A 15,418-nucleotide genomic window follows, 5' to 3' on the forward strand; every position below is an offset into this window, starting at 1 on the left:
ATCCGGTCTTTGACTGAGTTTATGGTATAAGTAGTTTCATTCTGATTCAAAGAGTCGCCTAGCTAACAAATTGCAACTTTGCTAAAAATAATAACATTCAAATTGGCATCGCTATTAATACCAAATTTCATACCCACTCCTCATCCTCCTCCGTCTCAGCCCCCCCAATCAAGCCCTCCATGCTCCTCTTCCATATGCTCATAGATATCCCCTTCTGAACTCTCAACACCACACGCATAACACCAGTGCACGCCGCAAGGACAAGTAATGTGATCGCACCCATACGTCTTCTCCGTCGCCACGCCACACCCAGGACAGTGTCGAATACGGATCTTCTCCACCACCAAATCAGGCTTACACTCAGGCTTACACTCTTCGCATGTCCAGTCCACCAACTGGGCTGGCATCCCAGCAGCACATACTCTCTCGGCGTACTGTTTCGCAAAGCCGCACGTCTTACACCAGACGTAGATCCACGAGCCAGCATCGTCCATGGCAGCGCGGAGACTGCCAATCTGGTGCAGGCGGTACTTGCTGATGGCCTTGGGGGCGGGACGCCTGCGACAAAAGGGACAGTGAAGGGCGGGCATGTTGAGGATACTGCCAGGAGTGTTGATGCCATACCAGCTATCGCGACAGCTACCACAGATGAGTTGATGGCAGCCCGAACGTCCACAAGCAGGGAGGGCATCGCTCTTTCGAATGCTGGAGAAGCAGAGGCTGCAAGTGGCTGCTTCAGTTCGCCGTGAGCTCACCCAGCTCAAGAGAGACGCTTTGATTTCGTCAGGATTGCGCACTTGCTTTCCACGAATGGTGAAACCATCCTGGTTAGCAGAAGGAAGAATCTCTACCTTGGTATCCAGGTCGTCAAGATTGCTGTGGGAGGCGATATAAAAGACAGTCCGACCATTGAAAGGATCCCTGATCGTCTTATCCTCGTTCTTGAGAAGCCAGTCCCAGCTGTTCTCACTGCTCAGCTTTCGTGCAGTCGTCTCCTCTCCAACAACAGTCTTTTTGCCGGCAACACATGCAGGACACTGGTAGGCCGCCATGTCGAGGTCATCAGGTCGATATTCTTTAGGCCAGATTATTCGACCCAAACATTTGAAGCACTCAACCGTTGGCGCCTGTCCGAGATCCTGTCGGACACTTTCCTTTTCTTTCTTATAGCTCGGACTAGTATGTCGACAATAATAGCATTTGGGGCGCACGCGCAGGTCATTTTGGTTGTAGACTACGTACTGGGCTCTGCAGGAGGTCTGCCCACATTCAACCCAGTATGCCTCCGATTGCTCGGTCTGGCCCTTGGAAACGTTAACCTTCTTGCGCTCTTCATGGCCTTCTACAACGGCGCATGCATGGCAAGAACAGCCATTGCTTTCGATATCGCACAAGCCGCAAACACCTCGAGCGGCCATGATGGTAACAGAGCGAGGAAACTTGCACTTTTTGCAAATGACGAGCGGACCCAGAGCTACCTTGGTCTTCTCTGGGGTCCAGGTGATTTGAGCCTCGAGAGCAGTATCCAAGTTTAGCTCCAGCATCTTGTAGTCCACCAGCGCCCTGAAAGTATCGCGGTCCTTGGCTGAAAGAATTCTAGCCTCTTCCGAAGACCTGACCGTAACACCTTGAGCAACTCTCTTCTCATAGTCCTTGTCGGCGTCCAACAAAAGATTGAGACATCCCAAATTCCACGTCTCCGGCACGTCCAACTTATTCCAGTTGGCACCAAAGGCGATAAGTGCCTCGTCAGCCACACCGCGCAGAGGAACAATACCCATGCGAAGAGCAAGGGCAGCAAGCAGCGAGGCAGGGCGAGCACCCAGCTTTGTGCCGGGGAGAACAGCATGCAGGAGTATCTTCCAAAACTCTCGGCCATATTGTTCCTTTGCAAGAGCGAGAGGCACACACGGCACAGATACCTTGGGGTCCTTTGTTTTAATGTGATGGGGGAGCTCCTTCTTGGAGGCGACAAAAGTCAGACGGGCCAGCACCTTGCCCAAACGCCGGAGAATCTTGTAGTCGCATGATCTTCCAATTTCAAGCAGTTCAGCTCGAGTAAAGTCCTGCAATCGTCTTCCATCACCATCAGCATCTTCCACGAACCCAAAGTCTGCTGTAGGATCCAAGAAGAGCATTGGGAAGCGATCTTCAGGAGCAACAGCCTTGATAACATCTCTAATCTCATCGGCGTAATTGTAAGACTCGGCAAGCCACGCCTTCATACGCGCCTTTTCAGTGTCATCCGAGATTTTGTCCACATGAAAGCTAAACAGGTTCAGAAGCTCGTCTCTGCCGGGGTTTAGTCTGTCATTGCAGGCTGCTCGCCATAGGCTCCCGAAAACAGGGTTTAGAGATATAGCCGACACATTGCTCTCAATAATAAGTCGGAGTTGACTAAACGCCATGGACTTGTAACCTGGATCGTTGTTGTACTTGTCGGCGAAGCTCTCAACTCTTGGGCCGCGTGCCTTGACCAAGCCAGGCACTTGACCAAGAGTCACAGCCTCGGTTTTGACGTTGTTGAGACATTCAAGAACAAATGGAGTCCGCGAAAAGTGGCCCTTTCCGATATACTTCCGCAGTACGGGGTCCTCCTCGGTGTTGGCCGTCAGTATATCCGCATGGGATTCGTACCGCGTCAGGTATCCCAGTTTGGCCTCTGCATTGCTAGTCGTCTTGCCCAATCTCATCCATGTAAGCAAGATACCAATCGTCAACTGAGAGATCTTGTCGGGAGCCATATCCTGAATCTCAAACAGATTTCCTCCTGTGACTGTAGATAGATATAGAAAGGCCGAGTGTGTATTGACGTTGGCCATTTGGATGACACTGAAAACGACGGCCTTTTTGGGTCCAGCAGCAAAGGTTTTTGCGGCCGATGTCCAGTCCACAAAGAGCTTTCCATCTTCTCCAAACATGTCGTTGCCGGTGAGTGCCGCCTTCTCCAAACGGTAGTTGGTTTCATCTGTCTCTTTGAAATGAGGGGGGGGGCATCTGCGTATAGCAAGACGATTGTCGTTGCCTCTGGTCTCATGACGGTGTATGCCTTTGCCAGGCCTGTCTTTGCAGCCTCGGGCCAATCGCCACCTCCAGTTGGCTGTATCTTGCGTGCCATTTCCAGCACATCATCCTGTGATACAATGTCCGGGCCCTGATAGTTGCCCGCGGGCGAGCACCAGCCTGAGAATTGGATGAGTGGAGAGTCGCAATAGTCGCGATATGCTAAGACTCCCATGCGTTCGAAGCATCCTGTGAGCGCAGATACGGACAGAATCTCGGGCAAGGATTTGTTCAGCGCCGTAAGAAAGTGGCCCATTGATGCAGTGGCATCTGTGAGTAGTAGGAGATCGAAGGACCCGCGGGCCGCTTCGTTTGATGCCACCTGCGCCATTGTGAAGAGGATCTGTGACCAAGGTGTGATGTTGGAAGAGAGATGAGATGCTTCAACTGCTTCATTGCGACTGATCACAAGTATATATACCAATATCAGTCATCATATATATCGGTGAGTAAACGAAAAAGAAAGTTTAATACATAGCGGGAAGTGACTCTCCACTGAGTCACGCCGCTCCGATACAGAAACCGGTATTGATTGACTCAGTACAAAATTTCCTATTCGAGAAAAAGACGTCCATTCCGAATATGAATCCGCAATAGCCTGAGGCTCTTCCGCAGGCGCACAGCGTCTGGTGCTGAATGAGGCGGTGCTGAAGCCCAGCCGCAAGCTAGCGGGACGCTGCCTAGCCGCGATGGTTTATCGCGAATAGGGGATGCCATGGGCGTACTTGTAATTTTTCGTATCGATTATGCTTGTTGGAATTCTGATATTGATTCAAACCTGTAGTAAACGATTTGCAATGGACAACGCATTCCGCCTTGGTGGATCAAACTTGTTCTTGCCGCCGCACATGGCGCAGGCAATAGTTTCAGGGTTGACAAGCGCCACTCATTATGAGAAAAAGACTTGATATAGCTAATTGTTTTACCAGATTAATACTCATGATATAAATTGGATGAAAAGATGCTTTGCACCTAGCACCATCCTTGCAGCCAACATCAGCCCACCACTGCTCCAGCAGGAAGTCTGCTGTTGACTACCATCCTCCCCTCTCCAAGAGTCTAAGCCTGCTTCAACCGTGCCTCGGTAAGACGCTTCTTCAGATTGGAAATTCCAAAAAAGACGCCAAACGTCCACTCTGCAAACTTGCTGGGCACCAAAGTCGTCAGCCACACCTTTGTCGACAGTCCTCCCGCCCAGAACCAGTCCGGCGTCCCCCCAATCAATCCTCCGAACCAGCCCTCTCCCCTCAGTGCAGCAGACACCAGCTTCTTTGCAAAGACCTCAGTCGGCATGGTGGCATTGTTCTGGCTAAACACCAGGCGCCTCTGGAAGTAGTCGTCGACGGGCCTGTACAGCGACGTGGTCGGCAGCGAGCGGTGGCCGTGGCTGGTGATTTGCGACTTGATGGTGCCGGCCATGGCGACCATGACGCGGACATTAAAGGGCTGCAGCTCGAGGCGCAGGATGCGCGACCAGCTGTTGATGGCGGCCTTTGACGAGGCATAGACGGAGCCGAAGATGTAGGAGCTGACGGAGCTGGTGGAGGAGATGTTGACGACGAGGCCGCGCGCGGCAATGAGCTGCTCGGCAAAGGCCTGGACGGTGAACATGGGGCCAAAGACGTTTGTCTCGTACGTCTGGCGGACGTCGTCGATTTCGATGTCGAGGGCCGGGATGGTGTGGGTGCGGCCGCTGTCATTTGCTGGTCAGCACATGAAGATGTGTACATGTAGTCAACAGGTGAATATCCACGCACGCATTGTTGACGAGAACGTCCAGTCGGCCTCCGGTAATCTGCGCAACGTCGTGCTTGGCCCGGTTGAGGCTGTCTTGGTTGGTGACATCCAGCTGGACGGCGCTCATGCCCAAGGACTCCAGCTCCTTGAGCACCTCTGGATTGCGGGCCGTAGCAATGACATGAAGCCCTGCAACGCATTAGCAAGGGATCAATCTCAAGCGAGTGGTGATTATGAGCTGCATTCGGTACATGGATCGACTCACCTCTGCGGTGGAACTCTCGCGCCAGCGCATTGCCAATGCCTCCCGGCGAACAGCTATCACAAGCTTTTAGACATGATCGTAAATCAATTAGAGTGAGACACGCACCCTGTAATGAGGACGTATTTCTGTTCTGAAGCCATCTCGTTCAACTACTCAATGGAATAAGATAGGTAAAAAAAAGAGATGAGATATATGCAGGAAAGAAATCAAATGCGGGGATCCATCGCATGCAGAGCTCCGGAGCTGGCCACGCCATAAATCGACCCGACGGCAGCACATGCTAAAATACCGAATTAGAGCCCGATATGGGCCCTTTGATAGCGTGAACCACTTTGGGTATCAAATTAGAGGCGACATGTTTGGTTTGGATTATCTAGAGTATACCGTATTTACAGCTTGCTTTAAGAAATACTACGATCAAAAGATGAAGTCATCAATTGCTTGCTCAAGGTGCCTGGCTGCAATCTAGCATAGAAAGCATATAAACTCGGCAGCCAAGATTGACTTTTGCCGATAAGATTCTTAAATATCTCATTGCCATGCTCTTTTCCAACCACTTAATCCCATCCTACGAAAACGATTACTATACAAGACAAGACTTCCAACCTCGGCTCCATACAAGGTTCTCTGACAAACCTTGCCCGCATCAGCCCCGCGGCATCCGCAGCCCTACGGATAAGGCTGCCAAGAATTACCATGACAGATATGTAGCAAGGATATTCTCATTCAATTGTTTTATACATTTTCTTTTGCTTCTATCAAACCATCGAAATGAAGACCCAGCCAGGCTAATCCCATGCCATGCAATGCTCAACCATTGGATCATCCAAAAGAAAGAATAAACGCACAAATACATGAAAGACACAACGCCTCCGGCCCTTTTTTTTGCATCGGCCGGTATTCCATTCCCCAAGAATAAAATGGTAAAAAGACCCCTCCGCGAATTAAACAACCTGAAAGCTATCCCATCCAAATCTAGCAATCATGACTCCCGGCTAAGAATGGACATGAAATGGCAAAAATACAAATCAGAAAAGAATAGCATTAAATTGAAAGCAAAGCTCACATCTCACTGCCATCACCTCCCCTCCGGCCGTGGCACAGACGGCACATCGCCCGGCACCTCTGCCGGCATCGCATGATGCTGATGCTGCGCGCCATCCATCTCAAACACCATGCCCCCCGTATTAGCATTAGGATTAGGATTACTATCCGGCGGCAGCTCGACAATCGTGCCCCCCGGCGGCGCATACGGCCCCTGGTACACGCCCTGGCTCGCATCGTACGCCGCCGCCGAGTAGCGGTACGGGTCCGGGCTCTGCAGCGACGACACCCACGACGCGTGCTTGACCTCGGCCGGGAAGCTGCCTGTTGACCCGGGCGAGGGCGTCGGCTGCAGCATCGGGTCGTTTGCCGAGATGGCCAGCGGCATGCTCTGGCGGCCGTCCTCGCCGTGGGGCAGCATCGGGTGATGCTCCTCGCTTTGCTGCTTGGATCTGCGCAGCAAAAAGTAGACGAGGCCGGCGATGGCGCCGACGCCGCCAAAGGACGCGCCGAGGGCGATGCCGATGGTGGCGCCCGTGGAGAGGGAGCCGACGGGCGCGGCAGAGGCGGTGCTCGAGCTGGTGCTGGTGGTTGTGCTCGTCGTTGTGGCATCAGACGTTGTTGTCGCTGCCGTCGTCGAAGTTGAGGCTGCCGTCGTCGTCGTCGTCCAGGGCTTGCCACTCGCCGCCGCGTAAAACTGGTTGGGCGCAATCACCAGCGGCGTGTTGGACGTCGCACAGGCAGACACCAGCGTCTGATAGACGGGCACCGTATCGCTCGAGTCATTCTTGCCAATGCACTGGGCGGCCAGGATGATGAAGTTGTTCTCGTTGCCGCACAGACACTCGTTGAGGTCCGCGACGGTGGCGCCGCTGCACTTGGACGAGTCGCCGGCCTGGCTGAGGCATGACTGCGCGCCCGCCGGATAGAAGGAGAAGTCGGGGAAGACTGTGGCGACGGCGGGAGTGAGGAGGGCGAGGAGGAGCGGCGCGGGAGTCCACCAGCGTCGGCGAGCCATTGCTGCGGCTTGGCGTCTTTTTTTATATCGTTTCTTTTTTTGTTAAAGATTCCCTCTCTTTGCTTTTTCTTGTCAAGTTTGCGCAGTCTTTTCTTGCGCTGTTGTGTCGAGTCTGCGTTGCGTCTTGTTTTGACCTGCTTGCCAATTTTGCTCCACCCCTGTCGTGTCTATTCGCCGTCTGTACGCAACGAGAATGTTGTCGTTGGTTTGGCGTAGTATCAATGCCTGCTGCGAAGGCCCTGTAATTTCCCTTTTCTGCATACACCCTTTTACGGTTCGTAACGGCCCAACAAGGAGAATAATGCGCGCAAGAGAGAAAAAAGGAAAGGAGAAAGAGGAGAAAGGAGGAGGAATCGTCTGGGTTATCAGATTGGGCGTTGGTCGTGTTGTTCCCCTGCCCAGGCACCGCGCATGCAAGAGGCGGTCGCACAAGTCGGCTAGATGCAGATTGAGAGTCGTATTATTATTCCCAAGGACGTGTAGAGAGGGTGGTATCGCAGATGGAGCCACAGAAATTGAGCGTTGGGCGAGAGTAGGTGAGAATGAGTTGAAGATGAGAGAGGAGAGTGAGTGAGTGAAGTAGCGGCACGGCGAGAGGAACAAGCAAGAAAAACGTCCGAAACGACAGCAGAGCCGCAGCAGGGGCCGGCAAAGAATCAATGCAAAACGAAAAAAGAGACAGCAGCGGATTTGCTCGTGCTTTGGGCCCTCTGGCAGCATTAGCCATTGCTATTATTATGTACGAGCATGCAGGCATCCCCAGCACCAGCACTAGGGCCGCTCCCAACGCCCAAAAGTCCGATTCCATCTAATTCGTTCCTCCACGCCATGTATGACGGAGTGGTTCCCACCAGCACGCATGTCCAAGAATGTGGCTGGGCCTTTGGAGAGAATCCGCGATGGGCTTCTTCGCCTTGCCCTGTTGCCAATCACGCGCCGCGGCTGCATCGAGCTCCGAGGAGGCTAAAGCAAATGAGCATTAACTCTTCGTTCTAGAGACTAAGGATAAGCACATTTGCACTTGTAAGAAACAGAAACATAAACAGCCCAGGCGCAGGGATCATCAGCCGCAGCCCCGACAGGGCGCAGGCTCACAAAGTACCGCTTGCCTCGAGCTAAAGTCTGAGAGATACAAGAGGCACTCGAAAAAGATAGAACGCGGAGGAGGCGCACTAAGAAGAAAAGGGGAGTGTCCAAATATAGCAATCCACAGCAGTTTTTTTGTGGCACTTGAAAGTTGCTGCCAACCAACAGCAGGAAACACGAGATGGAAAAACAAGTTTCGGCAGCGTTTCTCTCCTCTTTTCCTCGATCCTTCGACTGAATCAACATTTTTTTTTTGTTTCTCTCTTCTTTTTCTTCAGTCTATCCATCCATTAATTTTGGTTAAAATCGCTGGTTCTAGACCGCACCACTTGGATTACTGATGGAGCCCCGAAAAAAGGCACCACGACAGCTTTTTTCCAACTCTTCAACCCCTCCAAGCTCCACGCAGTCTATAAATACATCTTGGTAATACAGAGTGGTTCCTTGCGGAAGCCAAGCATCCCGCCCAGCAACCAACCCAGCAGCCAGTCAACGCAGATGATCGGCTTCTCCTCCGGTCCTCCCACGCGACTAGCCTCCCAACTTTCCATAGCTTGTTCCGAACAAAGTAAGCATTCTGATGTGATCCGGGATTTTGGGGCGTCCAAGCCCAGCCACTCGCCAATTTCCATCTTTAGCTACAGATGAAAATTGTGCAGGATGAATAATAGACGTGCCGCTAGCATTTAAGCAGACTCTTTTTGCAAACTTACTTCTTCACTAGGCTGAGGCGATTGAAACACGGCATGTCGACTTTCACAAGCAGCCAGATTCACACTTCAAGAGCACGTGGAGTCCCAAATTACAGGAGCACGGTTGCTTTCCAAGCTTACCTTACTTGCAAGGGTTTCGGAGCCTGGCACCTCGTCCGTAGCTGGATACATGAACCCTTGCCACGTTATAGTGGGACTGTTTCTAGGGCATCATTCGATATGGAAAAGTGCCTAAAATCACAAGCAATTATCGCACAAGAATGACTTCATATTCATAGATACAGACGCAAGTTTCATACAACATAACTCATATTCAGCTATCGACCGCCTCACCACTAACCACCGGTCATGTCGCGGTAGTAAAAGTGCTTCTGGTTGTTCAACTTCTTGCCATATGCGTACTCCGTCTTCCTCGCCCGGTACATGTTCAGGTCTCGGTTGCGCTGCTCATCCTTGCGGGCCACGCGCTTCTTCTCATCCGAGACACCAGCCATGCCAATAGCACCGCGAGGCGCCATCTCACGTCTTCGGTTCTTGATGACGGCCACCTGGTTCTCGCTGTTTGGCTCGACGCCGTCGTCGTTGCGCGCCGCCTCAATGAGCAGCTGCTCTGCTCGCTCCTCCTCTGACGGGCGGTTGTACAGGTTCTGGCGGTAGTACTTGTTGAGCGAACGGTGACCCACGGCTCTACCTGACGGCAGATGAAGCTCGTACTCGTCAAAGTAAGCTGGGGAAGTATGCTTATGCGTTTTGGTTGACCGCTTGTGAGTGGGGCCGTCTGCGGATTCCTCCTCGTCCAGATCGGAGCCTGAGCTGTCAGTCTCCCACCCATCGGCGTCATCGCCGTCTTCCAGCTCTTCACCGTCAGGGCCGACAGCCTTGGCCTCCCGGCGTGCGCCCAGCTTGGCTCCACCATTGCCATCCTCGGTTGTTTCTGACTCATCGTCATCCTCTTCATCTGAATAGGTACTCCTAAAGTCGTAGTAGTCACCAATAGCGAGTTGATCATATTCCGTAGAGAAAGGGATCTTGCAGTGGCCCTTGTCTCTCATATGTGTTTGCACAGCAAAAATGTTGCTCCTGAACTTGCCGCAGCTGAGACATTCGTGGTCCTCGCCAACCCTCTTCTGAAGGTATTCAATGAGACCCTCCAGATTCACCAGATATGGCCGTTCGGGAATAAACATTCCGTGTGAGCGTTCCATGTGAGTGGCATTTAGCTCAGGCGATGAAGACTCGTGGTTGCAGAATACGCATGTGTTCAGGGTCCACACTCGATCAGTTGAGGACTGTACGGGAGTGGAAGAGGAGTCGGTGCCAGTGGTGGTTTCGCTCTCAGGAGCAGTGTGAGGGTTGAGGGGTCTCTTGACGGGCGATGGTCGCTGCTCAGAAACCTTTGCCTGCTGCAGACCCGCAATCACCTTGTTGAATTCATGCTCTGCGTCAGAGTCGACAACTTCACCAGCGTCAGGAGCAGGCTCTCCAAGGGAAAAGGTCGAGCTGATGACAGAGGTTGTTTCGTCATCGTGCTTCTTGGGTGGGTTGGCTTCGTTTTGCTTGTGCTTCTGGCTCAGCAGGTGATTTCGGTAGGCGTTTTCGCTGTAGTACGTCTTGCCGCATGGCTCGCAGGCACGTTCAAACAGGGCCTTGTCAGCTTCGGCAGAGGTCTCAGCACGAGCCTGGAGAACCTTTTCGGTGAAGACTTCAGCGGCGATGGGGGGCAGAGAGGCAACTCGTCGCTTCAGGTTGTATCGGCTAGGATATCAAGTTAGAGACAAGCCGTGAAAAACAAAGCAGACACAAGGATGGATCTCCAGGGCTGGGTTCGCACTTACTGCCAGTCGCTCTTCATGTGAGTCTTCTGGAGATCGATATTGCGGTAGGCGACCTGGCAAGAGTTGCACGTGTAAGGATGCGTACTCGGGGCCGCTTGCGCCGCGGGCAGGGCGGACTGGACGCTCGCCATGATGGACGGCGCAAAGAAGAAAAAATGCGGCGAGTTTAGAAAAGGAACAGTCGTAGTGGCCTGGTGGCAAGAAGAGTTGGTTGATCCGTATTTTATACTGGGATATCAAGCCCTGTATAAAGATTTAGCAAGGGCTTTGAGCCAAACGCAGCCGTGCAGATCTGAAGAGTGCGTGACTCTTCTCGATTCTGGCAATGCGACGAAGAATTAATAATTCCGGTGGAAGTTTTTGAGTGGCGGGGTGTTTCTGACGTATTATCGAGCAGCACGCCGCAGGTGGGTCGAGCCCTGCATCTTTTTGCGCTGCTAGCGAGAGTGACTTGCGGAACATGCCATGCGGGCGCCACCTCGGAGGTACCATCCGCTTGAACGCCGCCTGCGTATCTGCCGAGCCAGCCAGGCAGATGGCGCTGTTGAGTCACTATGAGCTCTAGGGGGCTCTAGCATCTAGCATATTGTTCATGTTCTCTTCAGCTGCCGGCCGCCAAGAGTCAGTGGCGAGCAAAGCTGAAGGTGCCAGCCCAACGCTGCACACGGGCACATGTACTGATACGCGGCACTCCCGGCGGCAACAAACGAGCCTAACGCGCTGCAGCTCCAGCTCGTAACGGCGTGAGACGCTCTGCTAGGCGAGTACCTGCACGGCCTCCTGTTTTCGTACCAGTGAGCACTGGCCCGCAGGTAGCCGGTACACGTCGCCCGTAGCAGAGTCCACCGACGGCAGCAGTACCAGTACTCGGATGCCTCCGGGACCGTGCTAGCACTCGCTGTACGGCCCAGCACCCACCCGTGCCGTCGTCACTTTCAGCCTTGCTCCAGTCATCTCCAGGCGTTTCCACCACCGCCGCCACCACCGGCCGAACCCTCGCCATCTCATACCAGCGCGCATCCTCGTATTCCATCACCGTCGCAGCCGCCGTCTCCATCGCCAGACTGCTCGACCTCGTCCTCGTCCTCGTCCTCTTCTCAAAAGCATGGGCTGCTGAGTTGACGACGCCCCTCCCAGCGACAGCGGCTACATCGTCCCAGCCATGAGCGCGCCGGCGCACAAGACGTCCTCGGCCAGGGGCCTCGAGCCCGGCCATGCCGCCGAAGCCCACCGCCTCCGAAGCCCCTCCGATGCCATCGGGGAGCTGGACCTGCTGGCCGGGCTCTGGCAGGTGGCTCCATTCGCTCGTCTGCCCCCCCGACGCACCGGCCGAGCTGAGCGACTATGTCCAAGATGTCGAGAATCCCCGTCGCGTCTATGCCATCCATCGGGCCAGTCGCCGCCACGACTTTCAGACTCTTGTCGACAAGTATGTGATGATACCCCGTCAAGTGTCTTGCGTCTAATATAAAACCACTCACTAACATGTCGTCTTCCTGCCATCATTAGATACATCTTCCAGCTGAGATGTGGCTGCGGTTCGCCGAATTGCTCGACTGCCACCTGCTTCACATGTCGAAAGCGCCTCGCAGGCAAGGCGCCCATCCGCAGATATAATCCAACAAGCGCTAGGACGCTGGCTGTGTATCTTGCCAGCCAAGATAGCCCCGAGGCCGGCCTGTGTCCATATCTTGGCTCGTCCTCGAGAGACGAGCATCCCGTAGCCAACAGCCTCATCTTTGCCCACCGACCGTCGCCGCCTCAGCATGGCGCCCGCAGGTCATCGGATATCCAGACAGCATCGCGAAGGAAACCAAGTGTAGGTGTTGCTGCTAAGCCGCCTTTGTCTCCTACGACGAGATCTCGCTCATCATCGCTCGATAAGCAACGCTCGAATAACGAAACTAAGAATGACGACGCTACCACACGCCGCGGTCCCTTACCGGCTTCGAGCATCAGTGTCTCGGAGAAGGTGGTTCCAAAGGACTACAGGTCATTTGCAGTGGCTACATTTGGTACTGTTGCTTACAAGATGCTTGAATGGCTCACACCACAGGCTATTGACGCCATGACGAAGAAGATATCCGAGCTGGGCGGTGCTCAACAGGCTGGAGATACTGCTGCCCCTACTGCCCCTGCTGCCCCTGCATCTAATCCAACCAACGAACCGCCTTCAAATCCTAAAGCAGACAACTCCCGTGTCCACCAGGCCAGACGCTCATCAAATACATCACCTAAACAGAACAAGACCTCAAAACCCTCGAGAACGTCCAGCCAAGATGTAGTCGAGCCGTTCCCCCCAGCGAAAGATGTATCGTCCAAGCCAAAGAGAAATTCTAAAAAGACATTTCGCTCCTCTCCAACCAAGTCGAACAACAGAAAAAGCTTGGAACCCCTTGCCATCTCAGCTGGGACCGAAGAGGTCAAGACAAACTCACGACCTCCGAGCTTGAACGGCTTCTATCCCGAGAAGCTGGCCCGTGCCGGCAAGACCTCACCTGCTATAGTTACCCGCGGCGTTCCTGAAATGCCATCCAAGCCTGCCTTCTTTGAGAATGTATCTACTCCCACTCATACCACTACCAGCACTACCAACCAAATACACGACGTTGAGTCAGGCTCTTCAGATACGGAAACGATTGGGGAAAGGGAAATGCCCAGCAACACCGCACCTGCCATGAAACAGGAGCATGTCAACCCACAGTCTAAACCGAGGCCTGTATCACCGATTCTAGAGGTCGAATTATCATCCGCCAAATTTCTGCTACCTCAATCCTTAACCACCTTGAATGTTGAGCTGGTCGACTTCATCTGCGATATTTTCCAAGAAGATGGAACCACCGAAAGCCACTTTTTTGGACCTCTAGAGTCCCATGCCTCGTATCCCAAACCACAGAATCCATCAAAGAAGCTGGCAAGGCGACAGTCTACATCTCATGCCACTTCTCCAAGCCAGTGGAAGGCTTTCAACGAACAGGCACTGTTTACTGTTTTGAGCGATCCTCACTCCCTTGTTCAGTCATTCTCCAAGGACGGAAAACTCTTCGATTCGCATACACTATTCTACTGCATGCTGCGGATGACTCGGGCTGCGCCAAGCCTTGTTCTTCACAGCCTTTGGATGGCGGCGGAATCTCTGTTTACGGCACCAAAATCACTTCAAATTTCGCAACCCCGGTCCGGAAGGGCATTACCTAGGAGCCGGAAGCCTCTGACTGACTTTGAAGCCGGCTGTGTAATGTCAGTCTGCCTACATGCTCTCGTTGCTGTTGCACCCTTTGTTGCGGATTCCAAAATTCTATACGACATGTCGCGCATACGATCTACCGGTTTGGTTTTGGGCGGCAACGGTCTTTCTACCAGGCAGCCACAGTCCATATGCCTAGAATATGAAGACGTCTTCTCAAATGACATTGCTGTCAGACTAGCACGTCGTGTGTTCTCGGCTGTGTCTGCTCGTCGATCTCTAGCAAATCTGATGCGGATGGACGGCAGAAATAAGGCTGGTCAGCTGGACATCCTCCAGCCATTACTCAACCAGCTCGACCTTCTCAGTTCAGGGCCGCTCCGGATACTAGAATTCACACAAGCCGAACGTCTGCTGCATGAGACTCGCGTTCCCACCCTCCTCCTCGATTGGGCCAGGACCGTTCTGCACCAAGAATGGGATGGGAATCCAGAGATTGTGAACAACGGCGCCTTTTATGGGGCGCTGTCTCTGATTTCTACAATGTGTAAGTCGACTCCCGAGTAACACTCGTACAGAATTATATATATATATGCTAACAGTATGTAGACCAAAACAGAACTAGACTTTTACTGGGCGATATCCAATTCCGTGCCGACTACTTCTCCGAGCGCTTAGACTCTATGGAAATGCCAGTTGCTTGGTCGGAATCGACTTCGAAGCGAAATAGGGGTCACATACTTGATTATCCCTACCTCTTCAGCCCGGAGTGCCTTGTTACTTTTTTCCGGTCCATCAACTTCGCCAAGATGAGTCGTATGTTTGAAGAAAGTAGCTCACTCAAGACACGTATGAGCGCCATTGTCGACCCAGGGAGTCTGGTTGCAAACCCGCACCATAAAATTGTGCTGCAAGACATGTTGAAAGTGGCGTCGTCCAAGTATCTTATTCTGGATATCAGCCGAGAGAATGTGCTGAGAGATGCTTTCGACCAGCTCTGGAGACGACAACGACGCGAGCTTCTGCGCCCTCTCAAAGTTCATCTTGGTGAGCTGAGTGGAGAGGAAGGATTCGACTCGGGTGGCGTGCAGCAGGAGTTCTTCCGAATGGCAATCGCCGAGTGCATGGACCCCAAGTACGGCGCTTTCACAATTGATGACCGGACACGCATGGCATGGTTCGTCCCTGGCTCTGTTGTGGAAGAATGGAAGTTTGAACTCATGGGCGTCCTTGTGTCCCTGGCAGTGTACAACGGCCTCACGCTTCCCGTCACATTTCCCAAGGCACTGTACCGAAAACTCTTGGGCGAGCCCGTCGAAGAGCTTTACCACATTGCAGACGGATGGCCTGCCCTAGCCAGCGGGCTGATGAGTCTTTTGGAATGGAACGAAGCAGATGGCGCAGTTGAGGACGTTTTCGCGCGCACCTACGAGTTCTCGGTACCCAACATAGGGGGGTAATGTAACCCGA

General features: G+C 53.1%; 5 protein-coding genes across 5 annotated transcripts; 1 reads left to right on the forward strand and 4 right to left on the reverse strand.

Moving 5' to 3' along the window:
- Positions 1-23: 23 nt before the first annotated feature.
- On the reverse strand, positions 24-3,510 carry TrAtP1_002845 (uncharacterized protein). Its single transcript, XM_014087522.2, has one exon. It carries the CDS (start codon positions 2,919-2,921, stop codon positions 156-158), a length of 2,766 nt encoding a protein of 921 aa, XP_013942997.2. The 5' UTR covers positions 2,922-3,510; the 3' UTR covers positions 24-155.
- Positions 3,511-3,771: 261 nt separating this feature from the next.
- TrAtP1_002846 (uncharacterized protein) lies at positions 3,772-5,420 on the reverse strand. Its single transcript, XM_014087523.2, has 4 exons — positions 5,171-5,420; positions 5,066-5,118; positions 4,821-4,989; positions 3,772-4,756 (listed from the first exon to the last, which is right to left on the reverse strand). The coding sequence occupies exons 1-4, from the start codon at positions 5,203-5,205 to the stop codon at positions 4,123-4,125; spliced, it is 891 nt and encodes a 296-aa protein (XP_013942998.1). The 5' UTR covers positions 5,206-5,420; the 3' UTR covers positions 3,772-4,122.
- A 723-nt stretch (positions 5,421-6,143) lies between these two features.
- TrAtP1_002847 (uncharacterized protein) lies at positions 6,144-7,127 on the reverse strand (the record flags this gene model as incomplete). Its single annotated transcript, XM_014087524.1, has 1 exon — positions 6,144-7,127. The coding sequence occupies one exon, from the start codon at positions 7,125-7,127 to the stop codon at positions 6,144-6,146; it is 984 nt and encodes a 327-aa protein (XP_013942999.1).
- A 2,085-nt stretch (positions 7,128-9,212) lies between these two features.
- Positions 9,213-11,371, reverse strand: TrAtP1_002848 (uncharacterized protein). The gene is made up of 2 exons (XM_014087525.2): positions 10,762-11,371; positions 9,213-10,681 (listed from the first exon to the last, which is right to left on the reverse strand). Exons 1-2 carry the CDS (start codon positions 10,890-10,892, stop codon positions 9,262-9,264), a joined length of 1,551 nt encoding a protein of 516 aa, XP_013943000.1. The 5' UTR covers positions 10,893-11,371; the 3' UTR covers positions 9,213-9,261.
- Positions 11,372-11,975: 604 nt separating this feature from the next.
- On the forward strand, positions 11,976-15,408 carry TrAtP1_002849 (uncharacterized protein; the record flags this gene model as incomplete). The annotated part of the gene is made up of 3 exons (XM_014087526.2): positions 11,976-12,190; positions 12,271-14,495; positions 14,558-15,408. 3 exons carry the CDS (start codon positions 11,976-11,978, stop codon positions 15,406-15,408), a joined length of 3,291 nt encoding a protein of 1,096 aa, XP_013943001.2.
- Positions 15,409-15,418: the final 10 nt, after the last annotated feature.

The sequence above is a fragment of the Trichoderma atroviride genome, chromosome 2 (genome assembly GCF_020647795.1).
Source record: "Trichoderma atroviride chromosome 2, complete sequence".
In the NCBI taxonomy this organism is placed as follows: domain Eukaryota; kingdom Fungi; phylum Ascomycota; class Sordariomycetes; order Hypocreales; family Hypocreaceae; genus Trichoderma; species Trichoderma atroviride.